Source organism: Perna viridis, chromosome 2 (assembly GCF_037379345.1).
Source record: "Perna viridis isolate PV_CMFRI_1.1 ecotype Kerala chromosome 2, ASM3737934v1, whole genome shotgun sequence".
NCBI lineage: Eukaryota > Metazoa > Mollusca > Bivalvia > Mytilida > Mytilidae > Perna > Perna viridis.
Window position 1 is genome coordinate 30,347,910 of NC_142446.1, and position 26,472 is coordinate 30,374,381.

At 32.5% G+C, this 26,472-nt stretch overlaps 3 protein-coding genes across 15 annotated transcripts in view; 1 reads left to right on the top strand and 2 right to left on the bottom strand.

The window, feature by feature from the left end:
- The window catches only part of LOC148624587 (4'-phosphopantetheine phosphatase-like), a 31,107-nt gene extending 24,614 nt beyond the window's left edge, over positions 1-6,493 (top strand). For all 6 annotated transcript variants that reach the window (XM_088567296.1, XM_088567297.1, XM_088567298.1 and 3 more), the window contains exons 16-17: positions 5-174; positions 1,846-6,493. In XM_088567296.1, coding sequence (XP_088423422.1) covers positions 5-174; positions 1,846-2,077 — 402 coding nt within the window. In that variant the 3' untranslated portion in view covers positions 2,078-6,493. The remainder of the gene's footprint in view (positions 1-4; positions 175-1,845) is intronic.
- A 238-nt stretch (positions 6,494-6,731) lies between these two features.
- LOC148624588 (rhodopsin, G0-coupled-like) lies at positions 6,732-16,276 on the bottom strand. Its single transcript, XM_088567302.1, has 7 exons — positions 15,995-16,276; positions 14,457-14,543; positions 14,061-14,226; positions 12,665-12,792; positions 10,001-10,374; positions 8,699-8,982; positions 6,732-7,157 (listed from the first exon to the last, which is right to left on the bottom strand). The coding sequence occupies exons 2-7, from the start codon at positions 14,527-14,529 to the stop codon at positions 7,034-7,036; spliced, it is 1,149 nt and encodes a 382-aa protein (XP_088423428.1). The 5' UTR covers positions 14,530-14,543; positions 15,995-16,276; the 3' UTR covers positions 6,732-7,033.
- Positions 16,277-21,236: 4,960 nt separating this feature from the next.
- LOC148624589 (low-density lipoprotein receptor-related protein 5-like) overlaps positions 21,237-26,472 on the bottom strand; it is a 34,743-nt gene continuing 29,507 nt past the window's right edge. Inside the window, exons 19-25 of one of the 8 annotated variants that reach the window (XM_088567295.1) lie at positions 26,387-26,413; positions 25,203-25,226; positions 24,749-24,775; positions 23,967-24,002; positions 23,463-23,571; positions 22,566-22,608; positions 21,728-21,863 (exon numbers count right to left, since the gene is read on the bottom strand). In XM_088567295.1, the coding sequence (XP_088423421.1) occupies positions 22,575-22,608; positions 23,463-23,571; positions 23,967-24,002; positions 24,749-24,775; positions 25,203-25,226; positions 26,387-26,413 (257 nt within the window). In that variant the 3' untranslated portion in view covers positions 21,728-21,863; positions 22,566-22,574. Of the gene's footprint in view, positions 21,864-22,565; positions 22,609-23,462; positions 23,572-23,966; positions 24,003-24,748; positions 24,776-25,202; positions 25,227-26,386; positions 26,414-26,472 lie in introns of all 8 variants that reach the window. The other 7 variants (XM_088567287.1, XM_088567288.1, XM_088567289.1 and 4 more) reach the window with 7 other exon arrangements.

A 26,472-nucleotide genomic window follows, 5' to 3' on the forward strand; every position in this document is an offset into this window, starting at 1 on the left:
ATAGGTGATATTATGTGCCAATTCACGACCTGCCTTAAATGATGTGATATATAGTGAGTTAGTTATTCTGGTGAAACGTGTTGGACAGATGTGTAGTGATATACAGACTGCATTTGATGAAGGAAGACTGATGGTGAGAGAATCAGGACAGGGATCACCGTGCCTTGATTTAAGGTAATCACTTCTAGACAGGGATCACAGTGCCTTGATTTGAGGTAATTACTTCTAGACAGGGATCACCGTGCCTTGATTTAAGGTAACCACTTCTAGACAGGGATCACCGTGCCTTGATTTAAGGTAATCAATTCTAGACAGGGATCACTGTGCCTTGAATTGAGGTAATCACTTCTAGACAGGGATCACCGTGCCTTGATTTAAGGTAATCACTTCTAGACAGGGATCACCGTGCCTTGATTTAAGGTAATCACTTCTAGACAGGGATCACTGTGCCTTGATTTAAGGTAATCACTTCTAGACAGGGATCACCGTGCCTTGTTTTAAGGTAATCACTTCTAGACAGGGATCACCGTGCCTTGAATTGAGGTAATCACTTCTAGACAGGGATCACCGTGCCTTGATTTAAGGTAATCAATTCTAGACAGGGATCACTGTGCCTTGAATTGAGGTAATCACTTCTAGACAGGGATCACCATGCCTTGATTTAAGGTAATCACTTCTAGATGTGGATCACCAGCCATAATTATGTAGGGGATACAGTGCTGACTTGCTTGCTCAGAGTCAGAATAATTTGTCTAAGTGAGGTGACTTATCCACCCACAGAAGCTTGCTTACACTATCAAATATGAAGCCCAACTAGTATATAAACACTAAAAGGTTGATCCCAGATTTAGGGATGCCTCACTTAAACTCATAAGTAGAATCTAATTAAACACAGGTATTACCATCAAACACTTCTAATTCTATAAAAACAAGGAGTTGTACATTCCAACTCCATATTTCAATAATTGCTTGGACTAACAGTGAAACTACTTTGACCTTGACAGTGCTAATCATTTTGTGATCTACCATGGCCAAGAAAGCGAGGGAAAATTTGTTTTCCTAGTGTTATAGCAAACAACATGATAAGTCGAGTTTGTCTAGTAATGTCAAGGTTGCATTAGTTTCACTTTAGGTTTGATTGATAAAAATTTCTTGTCCTGAAAATTGTATCTTGATCAAAAGATGAGAGAAGAAATAATTCCTGGACTAGAGTCATTAAGAAGGATATCACTTTTTCATTGAAACACCATTTCAGGATTTTTAAGCGTGGTAGGGACTAAAATCCATGCAAGGGTGATTCATCATATCTCATGAGGATGATGAAACTGTTCAAACACATTTGTTATGTCCTAAAAACAACTCTTCCTGCATTCATTTCCTTGGATCTACTTTATATCATGTAATAAGTTTTACATGTCATAGTGTGAAAATTATGTTGGGAAATTTTCATGTACTTTTCTGTAGTAGAAGGTAACCAAAATTTAATATCTGTAGTGTCCAACTTTAATTTGTGCTCTTATTGTCAAATACAGTTGCCATGAGGCCTGCTGAAGAATTTCCAATCAAAAGATTTTTGGGAATAAGATATGTGTGAATCAGTAATCATAAGCTTCTGGCTGGATTTAAGGCTTAGTTGTACTTAAGTAAATCACTCTTGAAGATAGCTGGATAAAATGAAAAACATTCAAGTTGTAACTTTTTTTTATAATTTTGACATAGCATATACATTCATTTTAAGAGGTACTGGTGCCATTTATAAATATGTTTTATTTTTTCTTCGATGAAGGCAGGACATTGTTTCTAAACCTAATTTTTACTTCAATAAATGAATTATCATTATTTCAGACTGATTGATTGTGAGTTGGAGGCATTGATCAAGGAACAAGAGGCTGACTTGATAGTTATAGAGGGAATGGGTAGAGCCATTCATACAAACTTTAATGCTGCATTCAGCTGCGAATCATTAAAAGTAGCTGTAATAAAGAACAGATGGCTGGCCAATAGACTTGGAGGAGATATGTTTAGTGTTGTCTTTAAATATGAAAAACCTCAGAGAATTGTTGCCTCGAAGTCCTAGCACTTGTATGTATATATCTTAGCCACTCAGTTTTAATTGAATGCTGAAAATGTTGTTATGTGGTTGGTAATCCTTGATTACTTTACTTTCTCTTTTGGAACAAACAGTATGCACAGGAAAGTAGCATACACAATTATTTTCAGTTTGCTTTTGTTTCTTTCATATAAGTGGTCCTTGGATAACAAAAATGCTTCTCCTTGATTAACTTTCAGTCCTTGGTAATTTCTGCTTTCAGTCAATGGTAATCTCTACTTTATTCTTAAAAAAAAGTCCGACTGGATTGATGTGCAGTGGCATACCTGCTAGATGTATATGCATAAACTTTTTGTTTGACTTTAAGACAACAAAACACATGAGAGCCTTTAAGCCTTCTTTTAAAAACATGAGCTTTTCTTTTGTTGAAAACTAGAAAGTTTAAGTGAATTGCTGCCACCAACTATGTCACTGATTATAGTTTTTTACTTGAATGTTTAGGTGAACTAGTGATTTAGGCCTCCTCAAGTTTTATTTTTAATTCTTGCTTTAATTTTCTTTATACCAACAATGGTTCAAAAGTTGCTGGCAACATGGCTGATAATAAAATGATTTTTAATACCTCTATTTTTAATGAGTGCTTTTATTTAATAGATGTCTTATTACATGAGTAAGCAGGCCCAATAAGGAAACAAAAAACCCTGATGCCATATCTCTAAAATTAAATGCCTTAAAAAGACCAAAAAAAAAATACTGCAGTGTAAGTTTTTGGCTTTGTGTTTTCTTCACAATTAAGATAAGAACAAATCTTGACAGTCACACTTTTGTCATTTGGCAATTAAAAAAAAAGTTATTTTAAGTGTTTTTATTCGATTCAGATTTTTAAAACCCTGTTTGAAAAGCAGGAGGTATCTAGTGATCATGGTGTCCATTCCATCTCCGTCAGTTCATCTGTTGATTTGATCTAATCTGCAACTCCACTGAAATCCTTGAATGGAATTTGATGAAACTTTCACAGATTCTTCATTACATGATGCCATTGTGCACGTTCTGCTTTGTTTTTCTCACAGTTTTTCTGGTATTTTAATTACAAGCTTCAAGTTTCCATTAATCTATGATCATGAAGACTATATTTATTAGCTACCCATTGATTTTCATGGAGAATTAGGTTAAAAAAGTGTAAAATTGTAATAAAAAAGCAGGACTTAGAATTGCTTAAAAATATTGCAGCAAAATGTTCTGTTTAAAAACAAAAAGTCCAAAACACTAAATTTTCCATAATTTACTAAGTCATCATAGAAAAAAAGTACACAAAAGTGCATTAGCACTAAAATAGTAAGGATGAATAATTATGTAATTAGATGTTAAACTTGGATTTATGAGGGCAAATGGGATTAAGCTTTCTGAGGAAGTGGTTTATCACTCAGTGATCACAAAAATCACAAATATTGTCCACAGTGGACTAATCAGTACAATGAAAGGGATTACTTTAATGTTGCAATAATGACTATTTCTTTCTGGATAAAGTAATGCCAATTGGCCCATCTTGCTAAATTTAGATAATAAAACGGACCATTGCTGTTTTTCCAATTTGAAACTAATAAATAGCCTATGTCTAATTATATGAAATGAAAATATTGTTTGGCCTAGAAACTTACTCTTGGATACATAAAGTTTAGGCCTTTACGTTTAAATAAATTTGGAACACTTATTTTATTCTTTTTCTGTTGTACATATTAGTAGTATGCACAGTACCCATTTCTTTTGTGTATTTCCATTTTGAGGAAGTGATTGAATAAGAACATTTTGTTGCGCCCTTATATATATATATATCCTTCACCATTTCTAACAGTTCATTAATGATTTTATATATCTTGGTTTACTTTTCGCCTTTGAAGTCATCCAGTTAACTTATTTACTCTCCTGTGGTTTTTGCCAAGCATCGTTCGTTGTTAACAGTATGCATAATTATCAGAGGTAGACGTAGGAAATAATATCAGTGATAAGACCTATACTGCTACGACACTCTCCAAAGAAGAGATTGTGGAAAAGCATAAATCTGTGCTATCCTCTTTTGGTCTCTCTACCAAGGATGATGATTGTGATTTACCGTCTATGTACTGGATTCCTAAACTCCTAAAGCACCTGTTCTATGTTCCCAGTTTTAAGTGGAGTCCGAGTTGCTCATTTGCTTTTGTTACTTTGTATGTATGATTTTAGTTACTTTATGTTCTTTGTTGTGTATATCTGTTTTCCATGTCTGGTCTTTGTCCCTGGATTACATTCTTTTGATTACCACCATAACCTTGGTTCCCTTGATTACTCTTTCCTGAACTCAACTTTAATTGAGTTTAAATCCACCCGAGATCTATAGTTTAAGAGATAGCAAACTTGTTAATTAGTCAGTTCAAGGAGTTAAATATATATAAATCCTATGTTAGTTTATCGATAAAATTATCACGCGGTGGAGAACGAGATTCCCTGACCTTACCACTTACTTATTAAATTACTATTTCCCCTTTTGATGAAATGATCTGGAATTAAATGTAGCAGGCGTCAAGAAGACGTAAAAAATAGGAAACCGAAGAATTTATTCAGTTATCTTTAAAGTAAAAAAAAACGTTGTGATAGGTTAATGTGAAAATAAACTTAATCTTGAATTATTTTCATTTTTCATAAAAATCGGGGTAAGTAACTTGTTTTCAATACATAGTAAGTACTTTTTGAGTATAATCCGACTATCATTGTCGATTAAGAGCCAGAACTCGTCAGTTTTTTTAGTTACACAAAAGAAAACCTCGGAGGCACTAGTTGGAAGAATCTGTCCGGAATTTGACCAATGCGATTATAAAATTATAGTTTTACTAGTTGAAGTCGGTAATATTGTTAGCGGCTTCTTGAACTCGTAATTTCAGTTCTTTGCATTCTCATATGATTTGCATGTAATGCTGCAGGTCCCTGCCGTGTTTACCGCCTTAGCATCATAGTTCTACCTTCAAACGAGATAAAAATGTACCTCTTAAATATCATGCACGTGTGTTTCTTGAACGGGAATGATCAAGTAGCATTGAACATTACCCAGCTGGAAATTGCCAGTTGTTTAATCTGGTTCCTAATCTTGTTCCCTGGTCAATATCATAAGTGACCCAAAGATCGCTTTAATGTACCTCTTAAAAATATCATACATCGTCTATTTATGTGTTTTTTTTTATCCGGCGAAAACATGGCCACCGTTACTAAAATAGAACGTAGGGGCCAGACAGTTGTTTTTCGCACATATCTCCAAAATCGTTAGGTTTAGCCAAATTCTGACATAAGGTTAAAGTGTTCAGCATGATCTATCAGTGGTGAAATTTTCGTTTTTAATCTGTGAAACCATATTGGAGTTATTGCCCTTTTTTGATGTTTTTTTTTTTGCTATTGTTAATGTTATTTCTCCTCTGGCACAACTTGACCAATAGAAACCAGACTTGGCATGAATGTTCCTTAGGGTATTTTTCATAGAACTAAAGTAGGGATTTTTGATCTGTGGAAAACCATAGCTGCTGTTACAAAAAATAGAACAAAAGGTTCAGTCAGAAGTTTTTCTCATATATATATATGATATATATAAAGCCATTAAGTCAAATTCTTTCAATTGCTGAAATGATCCTTATTTTAAGACCCACAAAAGTCTCCAAAGAATCAAAGTTGTATGACGGCACCATGTAAGAGTTATTGTCCTTGAAAGGTGAAAAATGACGTTTTTTCATAGTTTTCAGCAAATATCTTGAAAACTATGATAGATAATTGAAACTTTCAGTTGGTAAAATAACCCTTATGATAACGCCAACAAAAGTTTTTAGGGATCAAATTTTTCGGACGACTCCTTGTTAGAGTAATAATTGACCTTGAAGGTAATAAAAATATATTTTATAGCAGTTTTCAGCCAATATCTTGAAAACTATAATAGATAGAATGAAAATATCATTTGATGGAATGATCCTTATGACAAGTCCTACCAAATTCTTTTAAAAATTGTCAGATAATTCCTTGTTACAGTTATTTCCCTTGAAAGGCAAACATTTAACAAAGTGAGCGATTCAAACTCCTGGGAGCCTCTTGTTATTTGAAAATCTGCCTTGTTAAATATTGGGAATATGTAGAATCAATATTTGTTTTCAATAGATGAGTAAAAACAATTCTAAAAAACTTATATATTTTTCTCCCAATCAAATTAAGCTCTCCTCGATAAGTAAATGGTCGATGCCTAATCAAGACTAAAATTTTAAAACGTGCATGTACTGAAAACGAAAGTGCGGAATCAAATGGTGAACAAGTGAGGAAATAACCGACTTGTCACATATACTCTTTCTAATATAGGATTAAACACTGTTATTTAAGATGATGTATATGCACAGTCACAAAAAAAAAAAAAAAAAAAAAAAAAAAAAAAAAAATAAATCTGAAAACGTCTACACTGTTGTTTTTTCTTGTCACGTAGCCCCTGTTTCAATGAAATAGACATTGCATTTAAATGGCTGCATCCATCCTAAAAATCGACAATTTAAAAGATTGTAATATTCGGTTTCAGTATTCGAAGTAAATAGGGTTGCAGTTCTGTCAAAATTGATGTTCTGGATATTAGAAATCGAAAATTAATGGAATAAAAAAAAAAAAAAACCAAGAAAAACCAAACAAACAAACCACACATACACCTTTAATCCGCTCTGTATTCTGTCAAATCGATTGGTATCCATGTGTTTACGATAGCTACAACATGTTTATGGAATATTCATAATTGAAAATAGTAATCATGTACCATATTTACATGCTAATAGAAATATAACACCATAACGTGGACATCAAGTATTGTGGTACAGTTACTCTAATTTAAACAAACTAAGAATAACATCTATAACACAAATCCATGTGGTAAGTAAATTAAAAAAATCACATTGAAACGAGTACTTGTACTCTACGAAATAAATGGTCACTTCCTATTTACTGTCCTTGCGTGGACATTCGGGCCATTGTCATTTCGTATGTAGGATAATTTATTTCCACGTTTCCAATGTAAATATCGTTAATGGTCAATTCTCCTTTGTGCAGCTGAACATATCCTTCCCTGAAATGTTATGACATTGTATGTTAAATGAAAATGATTGTAAATGCCCTATTTTATAAACGTTTTTATAAACGTTATCAACGTTTCTTTAAGAACAAAAATAGTCCCTTGCATCATAAAAAATATAGAACTAAGTCTGCTATTGTAAAAACGCCTTTTATCCCCACGAAGGTCAGAATTTGACGATTTTTGTTCTTTGGTTTTGAAAAGCTAAAAAGATAGAAAAAAAACTTTCAGTGAAATTATTTCATTGGCAAAGTCTTAAAACTTTTCGATAATGTAATGCCAAACCGGGTATATGACTTATTCATCTTGAAAACCCATGTATTTTTTTACGATTTTCATCGTCTTGAAAACAGTACTTGGAGTTATTGAAATGATCCATATGACAAATTCCATTCGTTTCAAGTTGTACTACTCCTCATAAGAGTTTTTGCCCCTGAAGAGGCAAAAGGTTAAAATTTTGCTGTTCTTGCTTTTTACTTGAAAACTGTAATCGATTAATGGAAAGTTAAAAAGAAAAAATAGACTTTTATGACATGGGCTGCAAAAATCTCCATTGAACGAGTAAACCTGTTGGAGTAATTCTCTTAATAACACATATATAGTTACATTTGTCGTTCTTTAAACAATCCTAATTTCGGGGATTTGATACATCGCATCTACCCAAAAGAACTTGAGATAAAGGATACTACAGACACTGTGAAGTCAGCCTCATATCTTGACCTATACTTAGAAATCGATGGTAAAGGAAAACTATTGACCAAACTTTACGACAAACGTGATGACTTTTCATTCAAAATTGTCAACTTTCCTTTCATCTGTGGCAACATCCCTTCGACTCCTGCGTATGGAGTGTTCATATCACAACTCATACGTTATGCCAGAGCTTGCAGAAGCTACGCAGACTTTTTGCATCGCGCTAGAACTCTAACAAATAGGGTTCTATGTTGCTACAAGTCATCACTACAGAAGTTTTATGGTCGTCATCATGAACTCGTGGATCGTTATGATGTATCCATCAGCATCATGAAAACTGATTTATTCAACGGGTCATAGTTTACCTTTCCTCGTTTGTTTACCCCGGACTTGACTTTTTATGAGCAACTCGGCGGGTGTTTCTAGAAAAGCAGAGGACGCTTACCCTACCGGTGCACCTGGTCCATGCTCCCAGTTTTTAGTGGAGTCTGAGTTGCTCATTTGCTTTTGTTACTTTGTATGTATGATTTTAGTTACTTCATGTTCTTTGTTGTGTGTGTCTGTTTTCCGTGTCTGGTCTTTGTCCCTGGATTATATTCTTTTGATTGCCGCTATAACCTTGGTTCCCTTGATTACTCTTCCCCATCTTGAATACCAAGAAGCATTTCTCAAAAGCAGTCTTCATTTTTATAATTTAAAATATTAATATATAATTTCGAAAGTATGTTGCATTGAACCAATAAATTGTCAATGGCAAATGTTCAAGTTCCTGTTTTTATTTGTCTTCATCTGGTTATGAATATTTTACTAGTGTGATATTTTCATTGACACTCACATCTCACCTACTTAGAGAGGCTAGGTGTTGTCGGTCACTGAGAGTCATTGTCTCATAAGGGCTTAACGATTCTCTTATACGGCGGCGACAAAAAATCTTCTTTACTGCCTTCCTAAAACATCCGCTAAGTAAAGCACAAGACAGTGGGCTTAGAACGGTGCTACTCTTAGCAAACATCGTGGGGGCTACCAGTGCCCATGCTGGAGCACGTGGGTTGAACATAACATATACACTTAGTATGGCATAAGGAGTCCAAGCTATCATGAAGGCACAAACCATTCCAATCGAGGCCTTGAAATAAAAGATTTCTTTAAATAAAACAGTACGCATTTTAAAGCATATAGAATAATTTAATACATGTGATATTTTAAATCGGTTATTGGTAACATTCTCTGTTTTTCTTAATGTTTTTTGTTAATTGTATAAATAATGGATAAGGGTTAAACAGAAAAAAAAAACAAAAACAAAAACAAAACAAATAGACATTTTGAATATTTTTTTTTATTTATAAAGTGTATCAAGCAGTAATGAACATACAGGTACATTTTGAACCCAGAAAACTACTTCGTTTCAGAAATGCGTCAACAATGTAATGATGCACATTGATATAAATTGCATTATGCAATGGGATTAACCTTGCAATCGGTATACCTTTTCTATTTTTTTTTGTCGAAATTATTTAAATTTCGTGACAAAATAATTTGTCTCCTGAAAGCAATTTAAAAAAGTTTGTAATGAAAGATCCAGAAAAAATGAAAGAGTAATTAAGCTTTTTGTGTACTACTGCCAAATTGTTTTGAAACAAACCAGACAAAATAAACCGTAATGGAAGCGGGAGGTTTATAAAACCTGGTTTAAATCTCCTTTCCTTTTAGATTTGCCTGTATCAAGTGTGGTTCATGCCATTTCGGTTTTTATCCCGATATTGCTATTTATTATTTGGGCTTTCCCTTTGATTATTACTTTTGGCCATTGCGTAGATTTTATCAGTTAGGTAATTTTGTTATTACACTTCATACCTATCTTGTTATTAAGGCTACAATTTGAAAAAAAATTAGTGTTGCTAGATTTAATCAGTATTACAAATGCAATTGTTTTGTTTTTTTTTGTTGTTGTTCTAAGCGGCATATTGAGGCAAATATTTACATTTCAAACTTTTTCTTGCATTTAAAGTTTTCTGTTTTTTTTTAGAAACAATTGATAAAATGTGTCAACTTGTGCTATTATTCAACATAGTTTTGTATTTTATTTCTTCAACATTTACAATTATTTCGTTGATTAATTTTCTTAAGCTCAACATTATACGTACCATGGTAACCTTCCTGTAAGTCATTGTTTTATGACATTTGAGGATCACTTCTAATTTCTGCGTTTCCGCATCAACTATGACTTCGTCTCTCATTCTGACAATGCATTGCGATGCAACAGTGAATTCTTTTATAACACAGTAATAACAAAATATGAAAATAACAACATGCATGCAGTAACATGTTATTACAATAATGATGTTGTAGGCGAGGATAGGAGGAGAAGTGTCGATCCAGTCTATGGTACAGGAGGTTCCGAAAGCTTCCTGTGTATATCGACTCCATCCAAACAAAGGCAACGATGTGAAAAATATCGTATGCCCCCAAACTGCTACAAATATCAGTGCAACAAACTTATTTCTCTTTAGATAGTACTCTGTAAAGACAACAAGAAAACAGAAAACAAAATCATAAAGTAGACGAAATTTCTGTTTAGCAGATAGTCCGACGCATATTAGAAAAGCGAACCAACATTTAGATGTTCTTCAGATATTTTCAGTTTACACAAGCATTTTGTTTCTTGTTGTCAAGGAGATTTTTTTAAGCCGTAACAGTTATTTGACAACTATAAAAAATCAAAGACTGAAGTTTTTGAAGTCGCTAATCGTCAAATATTCTCTACCACTGATTTTGGCTTACTTTCAACATCCGAAATGGCCCGAATGCGATATGCTCTAAAATCGGATGACTTCCGCTAGAATCTTGGTTCCCTTGATATGATTGCGTACTTTTTCGTGACCGTGATGACCCGAATGTTTTCTGGTTACCCGGAACCAGCTTAATATATAGATATCGAAGTCATGACAACGTTTATGACTTGTATAAGCAGTTGAAGCAAGCCCCTGTGTATGAATCGGAAACTTGGTAATATTACACAAATTTAATGCTAACCGTTCATTCCAACTTTTGATGTAAACTTCCCGTTCTCAAACAAAACAAAAACAAAAACGAAAAAAAAAAAAAAAAAATCCCCCCCCAAAAAAAACAAAACAAAACAAAACAAAAAACAAAAAAAAAAAAAACAAAAAAAAACACATAGACGTGTATGTCATTTTTAAACAAGGTATTTAGCGATCTTTGGGTCTCTTATTGACCAGAGAACCAGATTAGGAACCAGATTAAACAACTGGCAATGCATATTTATAGATATCGGGACCCTGCTAATGTATATGACCTATACAGGCTTGTAACGAGCCCCTGTGCCTAAATCGGAAACTAAACTGGGCAATGTTCAATGCTAAACAATCATTTTATGTAAGCATCCCGTTCTCATACAAGCAAGAAACACGTATATGATATTTAAGAGGCGCATTTTGATGACGTATGAAGCTAGAACTATGACGCTATGACGGTAAACACGGCACAGATCTGCAGCATAACGTGGAGGATAAAAATATAATTATGCAAATCATATGCGAATATAAAGTACTGAAATTACGAGTGCAAGATATCGCTAACAATATTAGTGATATATTAAGAGATGAGACCAGAATCCCTGTTTTTTTTTCTATTTCACTGATATTAAGAATGAAATGATATAATTATAGTGATAAGGTATAATAAAATGGAATATTTCTCGGTAGAAAATGATGGATTTTTGTCGTCGCCAAGTTAACGACTTCATATTATTGTATTTTCCTTACTGTGAAAGCACTTTTATTCTAGGGTACCAATTTTCTTGGTTTAAAGTTCGTAGATTCTTGAAATCGTGGATTTGAAAACTCCATCATACAAATGCATGGGAATTTTCCTTTTCGGTGAGAACCGAATTTCCTCTTTTACTAAACCCACGAAAATTGATACCACACGAACACTGATACTTTCACAGTATATTTGTAGAAAGTGTAAGTACCCATGACACTTTGGATGGGATTGATTTTTACAAATTTTCACGAATGTCCATTGACTAAGAATACTTTTGTTGGATTGACTCGAAAAAAATATTGTCTTTGTGGCACATTCATAATTTATTGGATTTTCTTCAAACTTGGATGATGTGTTGATCAAGCGTTCAATAAAACCGTTAAGGGAGGCTACGTTTTAGGGAGAGGAACTTGGGTATAACTTATTTTTTTGGATGAAATGCTGGTAACACAAAAAACTTAGATTTGGTTGATTAAGGGATCCCAACACATCAAAGATGAATCGCATTTTCGTGTTACACGCATGACAATAATGTTTCTGTTAATGTTAAAACGCGACCAAAGCAACGCAACTGACGTATATATATCGGTTATTGTACAAATCTTAAGTATAACAATACATTTCAATAAATATCACTACATGTCGCTTGTCTGAAAACATGGAGACCTTAACTCTTTTATTCTATTCATCCAGCGTGCATCCATAATGTACGACAGCGACCCAATATATATTCAAATTTAGATATCATGTTTTTTGTTTATACTGATTATATAAGAATCGACTTCAGGGAATTGAGATGTACGTCGGCATCATCCTTAAACGGATCAGGTCGACAGCATTAAAAAATCAACATTTTGTTCATTATATCTACAGGACATGAAAAAGAACTAAAATATTAGTTATGATAAGCATCGGTCGTACCGAAAAGATATCCCTGTCAGAATATCAAGAAAAAAAAATCATTTTGTAAAAGATTAAGTTCTTGATCTTTAGAGAAGTCTTTTTTGTATAGTAAGACATACCATACTGTGGTTTACAAACAATGATGTATCGACAGATTGCTATGGCGGCATGGCTGTTCATATCATTTTGAGCCAAGCAAAATATACAGAACCCAGCAAAAGTACATCCCAGATCTGAAAACAGCCAGCTGAAATAAAAATAGCGACCATATTTTACTACGCAAAATGAACTTTTGGGCTTAGAATATTCGAAACTGTAAATTAACAGTCACAACTGGCCAAATTTTAACCTCCAAAAACCATGATGTCCGGTTTAAACTATCTTCAATGTTTTCTTGACTTGTGCACTTCATGCATCCTACTTGACTATTAAACATTACTTATCAAAATCACTTTCTATAATTTAATTTCTGGACTAATATGCTTCTTGATTGGATTAAAACATTTTTTGCCCATCATTTCAAAGACCAAATTTTGTAATGCGACTCTAATGTGATCTACCTTTCTTAATGATTTACTCGTTAAATTTTGAAAGTAAAACTTATTCATAAGGAACTAGATGAAAAACAAACAGTTAGAAATATTGGTTGTTTATAATCGATGCGCATGCCGGCAGTGTGCTCTTAACCGTGGATAATCCCTTTTGGGATTCAGCGCTTGAGATGTTTTTTTGTTTTGACCAACACCCAGTTGATCACTAGGTCACGGATCGACATTAAATTACGTGTGATGCTTTTAATGAATTTAATGAATGAACGTTGTCACATGACCACTAATTTCCCCGAATACACCATGACCCACATTCACGGGTATGACTATGCCGGGGGACTGTGTGAACGCTTTGATGCTTCACACCGTCCGTGAGGGACCCTAAATGATAGCTAAGGGCTTTAAGTTACCCCTCAGTCCGTCGTGTATTACAAAAAAAAAAAAAAAAACCAAAAAAAACCAAAAAAAAACAGATCAGTGGAAACCGGGTCTAACAGTATTGAGTATATAAGAAAACGACAATTAAACCAAGTATATGAACAGTCAGCTGATCGTCAGCGTCACTCTTATCGTGCAATTGATTGGCTAACACTGTGTTACGAAAGATTTTTGGGATTTTAGTGGCTTATATAAAAAAAGACAGTCAAATTATCTGCTAGAAGCCACGATATTCTAGCTTTCTAACGCACGAAATGAAGGGTGTAATATATAAACGGAAAGTCTTTTTCAACTTTATTATTATAGTGTTATGTAATGAATGATGTATTTTTTTCCGGTCTATTGAAATAATCTCAGTGCCTCTTGTGCACGTTTGAAATTCGGCTGTTACGCAGGCTATTGGGTGGAGAACCATGTATTTGAAGTTATTTCTCCATTGACTTGCAATATAACAGTCATTCCTTAAATATAAAAAATAATTCGTGGATTTAAACATAACATCGAAAAAAATGTGTAAATAAATACTTACCGTCTTGCTACACTGGATGATGCGAACAGTGGAAATGCAATACATGATAACATTAGGTCAGCTACGGCTATGTTTAATAGAAGTTTGTTGTGGATATGATGATAACTCAGCTCTCCTCTCAATAGCACATATATCACGAATGAGTTAGCTGCAAAAGCAGTTATTCCTAAAACAACAAATCGTCATCTGTTCAGTATTTGAAAGTTAATTTTTGAACGTTATATGAATTTCGTGCTTCGATATTTTTTTTAAAACACCAAAGCCAATTAAAAACAAAATATAACTGCACTAATAAACATTCTCATTTAAACACTTGAATTTGTAACTGTATTTAGATAGTAGTTTCATAAACCTGACTGGTGGGAATGCTGAACAGTAAGACTTACGTGGACTTACCCAGTAAAATAAGATAAACAGACATAATTAGATAGTCATGTTCAGACAGTAGCGTTTCCGTTCCGTTAGTCATCCTTGCATTAACTGCTAAAGAGAATAATAAACAATTAAATCTGGTTTCATTTCATGTTAATGCTGAAGCTATGATATAATTATGTTATTGACAGAACAATTTTGTTCCTTTCACCGGAAAAATGACAAGGTTGGATTGCTTGATTTATTGTATAGTTTCACCTTCCTATGACAGACATTTCGTACAATTTATCATATGAATGTGTGATCAGTGGAACATAATTGGACTAGTCCGACATGCTTAGCGGAATTAGAATGTTCTATCTCAAGAGCAACAGCTTGGACAATTTATTTTCACTCCAGTCAAGTAATTATCTTTATCTACTATTTTTCTCGAGCTTGACGGAAGGCGTTACCTACTAATGTAAAAGTTTTTGGTATGACTGGTTGGATGCGAACTGACAACAGGAAAGAACGATAAAAATGAACAAAATCAAAAACAGTAACAAAAAACTAAAAAACAATACAATACAAAACAAGCAAATACGCAAATCAAAAAATAAAGTAAGATGAACGAAAATATCAAGTTTGCTCTCGATACATCTTTGAATAAATACGAATAACATAAAAAACTGACACCTTTTTTGTATATAAATTTTAACTCACTTCGCGCGGATATATTTCGTTATCACAACAACCTGACATCAGTGACCAAGTGCCTCAGAAAGTTTCAGTACTCGATCAGTGCCTTTGTAATTGAAAGAGTAATCAAGGGAATCAAGGTTCTACCGGTAATCCAAAGAATGTAATCCAGGAAGAAAGACCAGACATGGAAAACAGACATACACAATAAAGAACATAAATAATACAAAGTAACAAAAACAAATGAGCAACAACTCGGACTCTACTATAAACTGGAAGCATGGACCAGGTGCACCGGAATGGTTGACAAAAAAAATGAAAACCGATGATTTAAAGTTTGTTTGATTTGTTGAATCATTTTTAATTACAAGTATGGTAGCAGGTACATATGAATTAGTAGTTTTCAAAGCTTATTTTGTAATCTGCCAAACTGATGTTTTTTTCTAACATATTTTTTTAAAAATTTAAACCATGAACAAATTATTCCTACAAACACACATCACCCGAATTATTTTCTATCTGAAATGTTGAATACAACCATTTACACAGGAACAATTGTAGTATATGTTTTTATATGTTTCAAACCATATGGAAACATATGACCGGTATGGACATATACCTATTTCCACGAACTGCACCTTTGGCCGAAGTCAAATAAAAACATAAACATCAAAATCATCTGGAAAACACTTGCTTACCTATTACTATTTTGATGAGAGAGTATCATGTATTTTTATTTTAATTTTCAAAAGGTTTTCACGGTGCTCCTAAACATATGAAAAACACATGAAAAACACGTTTTTTTTTCCATATGTTTCAGAAACATATGAAAAACATATGTTGTATTTTTTCATGTGTATAAAAGTGATAAATATACAACTTACGATTATATGAAATGAAAATGTATGTGAGCTGTCCAATCACAATTTCAAGGCTAGTGTTTAATCCTTAATGTTTGATAATCTATCTAAAACAATTAAAACGATCTTTGCCACTAATGTTTAGCCAATATTCCATTTATATTAGCGAGTCACATTGATTACACTGAAGTTCCTTTGTCCTTTGCGTAAACCAACCCCGTTTTACGTATCAGCAACCACCTGAGGCTTAATGATCTTGTTGTCGACATATTCAATATTTTAACAAATAGATATAATTCCAATACATGGCACTTCCATTAATATGATGAATAGAAAACTAAAGTTCACTATTTAGAAAGTAATAATTGATGAATTTAAAAAAAATAAAAAAATAAAATAACCAAACTGTAATTTACAAAAACAAATCGGAACCGAAAAAAGTTAGAAAGAAATTAAGGTCAAATATATAGGTCACATTTTAAATTATGATGAACAAATAATTTTTATTCAATTGTCAATTTGGCATTATCTGATATGAGCAATGAAAAAGTATCAAATCATGATAATAAATAATCAAAAACATGTCATATTTATGTGAAATCTAAATCTAAAATTGACCTTTTATAAAATACACATCTTAGCTTCAATCGGCCCTTTATGTTATGTTTTGATATTTGCTAAAATAAAACATATTACAATTTGTTTTCGCCAAACCTTATCCCGGGTGTCAATGGAAAGAATTGCGATTGTCAAGTAATTCATTAATCGACAAGAGAAATGGACATCAAGAAAGATATCTATCTCATCAAATCACGCCTTAAAGTACTCTTTATTACGAATACGATGTAAATCGAAATTGTATAGGCACTGGATTATTATCATTTATTTAGAAAGCTATCACTCATGGAATCATAATAAATGCGTGGAGATTAATTGTAGCAATGTTTTTCAAAGGTGCCAAAGCATACAATGCTACGTACCCACATATATAGCAGTAATAAGAAAGAAAATAAAAAAAACCAATTTTAGAATATAATTGAGTCACTTATTGCAAGGTAAATCTTTAATTTGATGGTAAGCAAAAATGCTAATGTAACAATGAAAATAAGACAACGTCAACGAAAACGGATTAGTGACACTTCATTTCAAGTCGAATACAACAAAAGCGACATATATATAACACGTTGCATTCAACAAAAGATCGGCGTTAAAGTATGAGGTATGTTCAGAAATTCAACTTCTGTCTGTGTCGTGGCAGAGTCCTCCTAAAATGTGTTTTGACTAATGAATAAACGCATCAATAATTCATCAATGCTTTGTACAGATTTTTTGTCACTTTTGTTATTCTTATGTATTTGCATAGCAATACGAAAAAGAAGACTTTTTGTTATGAGAGTTATGTTCATGTCAGTTTTAATATTTATATCAACATCTTGAAAGAATATAAAAACAAGGGAAGAAGAAGTATTCCTCGTTTGTCTACCCCGGACTTGGCTTTTTATGAGCAACTCGACGGGTGTTTCTAGAAAAGCAGAGGACGCTTACCCTACCGGTACACCTGGTCCATGCTCCCAGTTTTTAGTGAAGTCTGAGTTGCTAATTTGCTTTGTTACTTTGTATGTATGATTTTATTTACTTCATGTTCTTTGTTGTGTATGTCTGTTTTCCGTGTCTGGTCTTTGTCCCTGGATTGTATTCTTTTGATTACCGCTATAACCTTGGTTCCCTTGATTACTATTGTACACTTTTAAAAATTTACCGTTTGTTTGTACACAACATAACTTTTTGTACAAGTAAAAAAATCATACAGAGGTGCCGGTTTCGAATAAGACAAATTGACTCATTAAAAATCAAATATCACGTGCAATACAAGGAAATCAATTCCATATAGTAAGGCGCCAAAAGTGGGAAATAACCGTCAAATAACAGATCTCACTGTTCCGGCATATAATAGTATAATACAAACAAAACACAGAACAAAACATGATGAAAAAAACAAGTTTTATCTGTAATTAAGTTTTGGTTTTACCTACGCAGGCAAAATTATTTCACGTTTTTCACTCAAATATCAGGCGATGTTCACATGAATGGACCAATTCAGAAATTCAACTGCCGTCTGCGTCGACGCAGCGTCCTCGTAAAATATGTTTTGACTAATGGGGAACGTCATGAACAAAGGCAATCACAGAATGCAGTACAGTTTCTGAATCGGAATGTATAAAATAAGCAGATAAAATTTGTGACTTAGTTCAGGAGAAATTAAGGTGAATCAAAGCCGTCATGTGAAATTCATGTAAAATATTAGGCGAATTTCTTTCATTTGAACAAACTTTCCTTATGTATTGAAAAACCTCAGTACATATTATAGATGGTGAATTTTCATAATATTCTTAGTTTTTACTTGTTTATTATCTTCTTAAACTGGACCTGTTCAACAGTTCAAGACTTATTTTGAAGTTGGTTTCTTCTTGTTTTTTTTCCAATTCAATGGTATTTGGTTCCTTTTGTTTTCATCTATTGGTTGTTTATATCTTCTTTACTTTTTTGACTCCTTGTGAGACCGGTTTTGACTGTAATAATACATATTGCTGAAATTGTTCAGCTTTCGTAGACTGAATTGAAAAAAATAGAGTATGATATGTATTGGTCCTATAGCATATTTTTCATCAAATCGTCTTTTGACCAAACCAATCTCGCAAATGAAATTGTTTTGAGTAGTCTGACACTTTTTTTTAACAATTTTCCTTTCTTACAAAATTGTAAATAAAGGACATCACATCTGGTTTTTATAACTGTATAAATGTAATCCTATTATTTTTGTAAAGTATATAACGACGATGACAAGATAAAACATGGGTTTTACTATTGATCATACGTTTGGACAAAGACTAAAAATAGGGAAATATCATGTAAAAACGTATCAACACAAAAACGGATAACGCAAAATTGATTGCGACCACAAAACGCTGTGCGATCGACTTACAAGTCCCGGTTGTGCAGGGTAAGATGTTCAAACACGTTTTATCGACATATATAACAGGTCAAAGTGGATGAAAAACAGTTGTAACTGTGATGGAAGTTGAGATGCAGACAAGAAGGCGATAAAGAAGATTCTAAAGGAACAGGCGCGAACCACTGTTTCGATGGTGGTTGACACGACGACTAAACTATTATGGAGAATATGACACTCTTTTACTTGAGCTTAGTAGACAGAACTCTAATGATTATAAGAAAGAAGTCATTCTATGTTTTTCCTCTTTTTGAAATAAAATATGTTTCCTTTCATTTTTATCGTTTCTCGACGCTTCCTTTTGATTATGCCAGCTCAGTAATTGTTGTATCCCCTCCTTTCAAATGCGTGTCATTGATTTATTATTTATTTGTTTATTTGTTGGGGTTTAACGTCCGAGCAGCAATATTTCAGCTATATTCAGACGATGAACATGAAATTGATGATAAAATGAACATGAAATGATGATAAAATGAAAAAGGGATGGGACACGAGGACAATGAGGTCGACAAACTTTGATTGCCACTGGAAATAGGGAGAGGTGGGTAGGGTCGGGCAATTTAGCCTCCTGTGGCGGAGCCTTATGGTTCCTACTCCGGGAGAATACCACAGTAGGGTTCTTTACCATGCGAAGAACGTGGCATCTTTCCCAACACGATGCACCACTATGGTTTGCGGTCAGGTTTTCCGTATTATAGCCTGACAACCCCAGCATGTAACACGCCAGGGGTACCCCATTCCACCAACTGGGGCACACATCCCAGTTGCTCTGTGGGCAAAGCGCCCTAGCCCCCGGCTAGGGTTCTGAGCACTGTTTAGTCGCCTTTTACGACAAGCTTAGCGCTGCTGCAGGCCTGCACGGGGGGGGGGCGTGTTATTGATTCAAGGTTAAGTAATCATATTATTTTTTTGTTAATATATGACTCGTGGTGTCCAGATTTCCTAAACAAATTAGTTTTAACTCAATCATGAAATGCTAGTTACGCTGAAGGTTTGCACATCTTTATCAGCTTCATTTATATCTAATGACTGCATTTTGTGATTTGTTTTGTGCTGATGTGACCACTGATTTACCAGTTGTGATACTGTAGCACACAAATGTTATTTAATCACCAGCGGTATGTTTACACCACAGTGGAAGAAGGGGTTTAGCGCTGTTAAACCTTCGTTTAAAATGACTGTACTAAGTTAGGACCATTGCGGTACCAGCTACTCCGATGGTGTAATATCTGTTTTGTCTATGAATATCTATTATGGCATTGGCTTGATTATGGTTGTTATTTTGTTGTTACCCTTATTTGAAGTCTAGAAATATTTCGCTTAATTTAAGTATGTTGTTTACCTAATATATAAGTCTTTATATAGTCCGTTAGAGTTCTATAAGTCTTCGAAAATTATTTATTAAAATTCATTTGTCGAAATAATTCAATTTTTCTATTTCAAATTGTTTTCTTTAGTACATACGAATTCTGGGAAATATTTATAGAATTTTATCTCTACAAACAAAAAAGCATTATTGTTAGACTTATTGTTATTCCAATTTTAAAATATTGAAATTTCCTTTTTGTATATTTCTTTTCTTTTTTGTATGCTTAAGTATTGAAAGAGCTAATTGAATATTCAGGTACATAACTTATCTATGTGCCATCAATTCATTTGAATATCAATCAATCATCACAAAATAAATATTTTTAATGCTGTATTGTCATTTATAGATATTAAAATTACTTGAAGTGACCTTGCTTTATTATGTTGCCCGACCACATGGATGTTTGATTCTGCTAACATCCAATATTCAAATAGCTGATCCAGCATTCAAAATTTAAATATAAATATTTAAAATTTAAATTACATTGGGGCTAATTGGAATTTCTTAAGTCAGTTGAGATAAAAATCTAAAAAAATATTTTTAAGAGTTCGTATGCACTCTAGAAAGTGAAACACAGTTGCATAAAATGAAATATTTTGAAAAAAGAATTGAAAAAAAAAAAGATTTTATAAGAATTTTATTTGAAGATTTATGTAACTCAAGCGGACATCAGCCTAACATTCTTGACTCAATCATTTATTTTCTTTTATGTTTTCTGATGTACATCATTATTAAGAAGTTATACCTGATTGTTTACTAATGTTTGTCATCACCATACACGCAAGACATTTTACTGCCTTTAAATAGTTCAGAAAATGTAAAATGGGGGACCGTTGAAACACTTACTTTGTAGAAAATTTAAGTGTTTCTGAACGTTTAACACTATCTCAAAACACAAAGGTAACTTTACTTTACAATGTACACGTCACCACTGTTCGATACATACATGTTTGAGCAGCGAAAATTGCAATTCAGTATGAATTCTATATAAATGAAATGTTTCGTCAACAACTAGTGTGGTTCCATACGAATGGTATTTTCCGGCAACAACTAGTGTGGTTCCATACGAATGGAATTTTCCGGCAATAACTAGTGTGATTCCACATGAATACAGTGTTCCAGCAAAAAATATTCCATACGGATGAACTGTTTAAGCAAACAACGGAGTTATTCCAAACGGGTAAATGTTATGGAATACCTCTTGTTTACAAAAATATGTCCATAGTTAAAATGCAATCTTATTTTCCATAATGATATGCAAACGAATATTCAATACATGTCTTCCAAATTAATACACTTCTCAGAAAGTATCAGACGTTCTATATATCTTTACTTAATGTTTTAATATTGCCTCCTCCATTCTATCAAAGGAAGGATTTTCTATCCCCGAATCAAAGTTTGAATCAATATAAGGTTCCTCTCGTGATTTTTTCTCAGGAAAGGTAATTCTGTAGAACGTGTCAACTTGATTTTCTTCTGTCAATCGTCTATGGCGAATGGGAATCGAACGGAACCTGAAAAAAAAGAAACCGCTTTAAAAGGAGATACGAGAAAAGAAATGCAGGGAAGAGAGGGTCATTAGAATATTTAACCGAGATAACAATATTCTTAAACCTTAGTTTTTAAACTATAATAATAAATAATAAAATATAATTTAAATGCTATGAAAGTAATTAAGAAAAACCAAGATTCTAGCGTAAATTAAACGAATGTAAGCAAGGACAGAGACCAGACAAGGAAAACTGTAAGTCATTAAATGGTATTAACTTTTTTGTAACTCTTTTTTTAATAATTTTTTTTTCTTATTTGGTATTTGGTTGTTTAGTATGTAATATTAGTTAAGTGGTATTTCGGTTAATTAAGACTGGTCGTAATAATGGGTCTCAAAAATAATAATCTCCACTGAACATTCAACATAGAATGGTCGATGAATAAAAAATAAATGTGATCTTCCATTGACAATTATTTCCTGTTTCTTTCAATTATCACTTTTAGTAAAGTACAAAAAGTAGAATAATTTTATTCATACTCTAAAGGAAAGCTAAGCAGTATTTGTAACAAGTTTGTATAGCCAAGAGCAGTTAAGATAGGAGTATTATCATGTTTGTTAATTCAGCTAAAACCAACGGGAAATAAACAGAAACTCCATCCAGTCATTTTCTGTTTGAAAACAGGAGTGAGACAGACCTTGACTATTACAGAACAATAGTTCTTACCATACCAAGTTAAAATGATATCCAAAGTGTAGTATTAAACAGTCTGTAAAATATAAATCTTTGAAAAAGATTGAACAAATTAAGGTATTTTGCATTCAATACAAAATTCTAGAGTCACTATAAAAAAGAAGAATCTGATCTTAAACGACTATATACATCGTCGGAGATGACAGCAATATAAAAAAAAGTTACTGTTTTGAATTACAAACACTTACTCTAAATATAATGTTTTGCAGAGTTAAGTATAGTTCCATATGAAAATAAAACAAGTATATGGGATTGGGTGGCACATGATGATCTACAATTTAATTTGAATTGCTTATTGATATGTTAATACAAACAGGATTTACTTAAAAATAAACAACGATCTGAAAAACAACTAGTTAAACTTGAATAACAAAATAAAATTATAGTCTACTCTTTGTAAATATTTATGAATTACTCTCTTTTCAACATAGTAACCTTTGTAAAAAAATTCCGAAAAGAGCAGAACGGTATGAATCAAAGGAAGATAGCATTCATTATAGTAAGACAAATCCAACTAGGCAAAAATTTGAAATAATTGATGTACTTTTCAGAAGTTCTACTACAAAAACGTTTTGCAAAGATTATTCACAAATCATTGATTTGATAAGAGTTATCTCCCTTTCTGCGTTCTAAGTAAAAACTCTAATAGAATAGAGTGAATAGAGTCGTCACATTCCGAGACGTTTGTATATATATATATATATATAATTAATGGATATAATGGCCTGAACTGTCATGTGCCATACATCTTCTAATTTCATATGCAACTGTATTTAATTTGTGTTGGCTGGAACGATTGTTCAACTTAAGTCTGATTTCATTGCCTTGTGATTAAGAAGACTTCTGTAGAGCAAACGGTATGTAAAATACCTTCTATAAATATATATTGCAGCAACTGATCCACAAGCGAATATAACGAAACAGGCACACACAACAGCAACAATGCCTGACACTGATAAATTTGAATTGTTCCTGACATCTACAAAAGTAAGTTAAGAAATTAATTCATCAATATTCAATGGAAGTTTCTTCCATTGTCAGCTATACAACTTTTAATTTGCAATGTAGTTAAACTTGTCATTTTAATATCTCACATGTGGTGCATGTACCGTTTCTAAAGGAATGATAAAACATTTACTTTACTTTTCTTTTTACAAGTTTTCCAAAGGAAATTAAGCTTTTTCTTATAATATAATAATAATAATAATAATAAAATTAAAAAAACAGTTTTGACACGTCCCCAAATGTAAAACTTTGAAGTTATTTTTTTTTAAAACATGACACTATATAAATGCACAGCAAAATGACTTGACATTGAATTGGGGATATGAAGACACTCTTATTAATCCATAAAAAGTTAATAAAATTACTTACTCATAAGGCTAGAAGAAGGGGTAGGTTTGTTATATCCTGAAGTATCGATATGAACAAAAATATTAAAGCAAACTGCACAATAAGATGAGTGTTATGAATCGCAAATAAATATCATATTCTTATAACTGATATCAATAAGCAATAGGACAATATTCTACCAGTCTATTTTGTTCCAAAAACTCTTACTGAATGAAGCGTCTAGTCCAACACGGTTTACAGTACTACATAGCCGAAAACGGTATTTTCTGTACAGTATATGAAATTGTTTTTCACCTTTTGTAACTAAGGTATGGTACACTAACAATTGTAAATCACCAGAGTTTATGGATTAGAGATCAACAAATGTAATTTATTAGTTTTTCATTTGCTAAAAGCACTGTTTAATAGCATCTCGATATTTCGAAAAAAAAGTTAATTTTATACTATACGGAAAAATATAAAATAACATCGTTACATCACTGACGAATTATTTGCATTAGGTTTATCTCATCGAGTCATCAATGGATATCGTGTCTGATAATTCCACATATTGTATGTAAAATCTTTAAAAGGTATTGTACCATACATTTTGTTCTCGAGCATAGATAAGTCACAGTAGCCCAAAACCTGTCCACACCTGACAAATAGGTGCAGAAGACGTTAATCGTAAAGACAGTATTTTCCAATTTTACATTCATTCTTCAAATGATTTGGAAATAAAATTAGAAATTGAATCAACTTTTTTACATTTTCGTTTAATCACTTAAATTATGTGTTTGCAAGAAATGTTGAAAAGATATTACCTATTGAATTATTTGGATCAATTTCTCCTATAATATAATAAGAGGAAAAATTTATTGAAATATCAGATATTGCATTGGTCGCCCTAAATGCTTCTACACATCATATTTCGTTCTTTTTTTAACACTAACAAATAATGTGATATATCTATGGAGAGAGTAATAACAACAGCTTCTTTTTCGCCTTAATGTCACAAACTAAGAATTTCAATTTAAATTTCGATTTGACCATAGTCATAGACGGAAAGAGATTAGAAAACAAAAAAAAAAAAAAAAAAAAAGAAAAAAAGAAAAAAAGATACCAAACAGTTAAAAAGTGTATTGTTAGGAATTCATGTAATTGTAAGTGCATGTCACCACATTGTCTTTTTTTGTTTTTTGTTTTTTTGTTTTTGTTGTTTTTTATATAAATATCCCTTCTCTCTAAGGATGTTTACCACAACCTCAAAATACTAACCTGCAGTATCTGTACTGTTACTATCTGCAAGAAAAGAGAAGTTACGTAGATTTGAGTGTATCGTGCTTCCGTACGAAAAGAAAATAAATGACGCTTTTAATATTCAGAATCCATAAAAACATATTCACTTTCTATCTTTTTTTTCAAATATCATAATATAAATAGTTCACGACATTTCTGCAAAAAATGTAGCAACTTAAAGAATTACGTCAAAGGAAGATATTTTAATTTTGAGGTTCATAAAACCTTAGTCTGTTGGCGATGTCACATATAAATACATATCTTTTTTTTTTAAAAAAACCTGTATAGATTATGGAATGAATTTATTGAGATTTTATTGGAAAAGGTCAGTTAAATTACTAGACTGAAAAAGGGCACGGATTTTCCCAACAATCGCTTTATTCCATCTGTAAATGTTTACCTGGGAGTCTACATAATCTACCACGTAATACATAACCATCTGCGCATGTACATTTGTATGATGATTTAGATAATGGTAGGCAAATAAATATCATATTCTTATAACTGATATCAATAAGCAATAGGACAATATTCTACCAGTCTATTTTGTTCCAAAAACTCTTACTGAATTAAGCGTCTAGTCCAACACGGTTTACAGTACTACATAGCCGAAAACGGTATTTTCTGTACAGTATATGAAATTGTTTTTCACCTTTTGTAACTAAGGTATGGTACACTAACAATTGTAAATCACCAGAGTTTATGGATTAGAGATCAACAAATGTAATTTATTAGTTTTTCATTTGCTAAAAGCGCTGTTTAATAGCATCTCGATATTTCGAAAAAAAAAAGTTAATTTTATACTATACGGAAAAATATAAAATAACATCGTTACATCACTGACGAATTATTTGCATTAGGTTTATCTCATCGAGTCATCAATGGATATCGTGTCTGATAATTCCACATATTGTATGTAAAATCTTTAAAAGGTATTGTACCATACATTTTGTTCTCGAGCATAGATAAGTCACAGTAGCCCAAAACCTGTCCACACCTGACAAATAGGTGCAGAAGACGTTAATCGTAAAGACAGTATTTTCCAATTTTACATTCATTCTTCAAATGATTTGGAAATAAAATTAGAAATTGAATCAACTTTTTTACATTTTCGTTTAATCACTTAAATTATGTGTTTGCAAGTAATGTTGAAAAGATATTACCTATTGAATTATTTGGATCAATTTCTCCTATAATATAATAAGAGGAAAAATTTATTGAAATATCAGATATTGCATTGGTCGCCCTA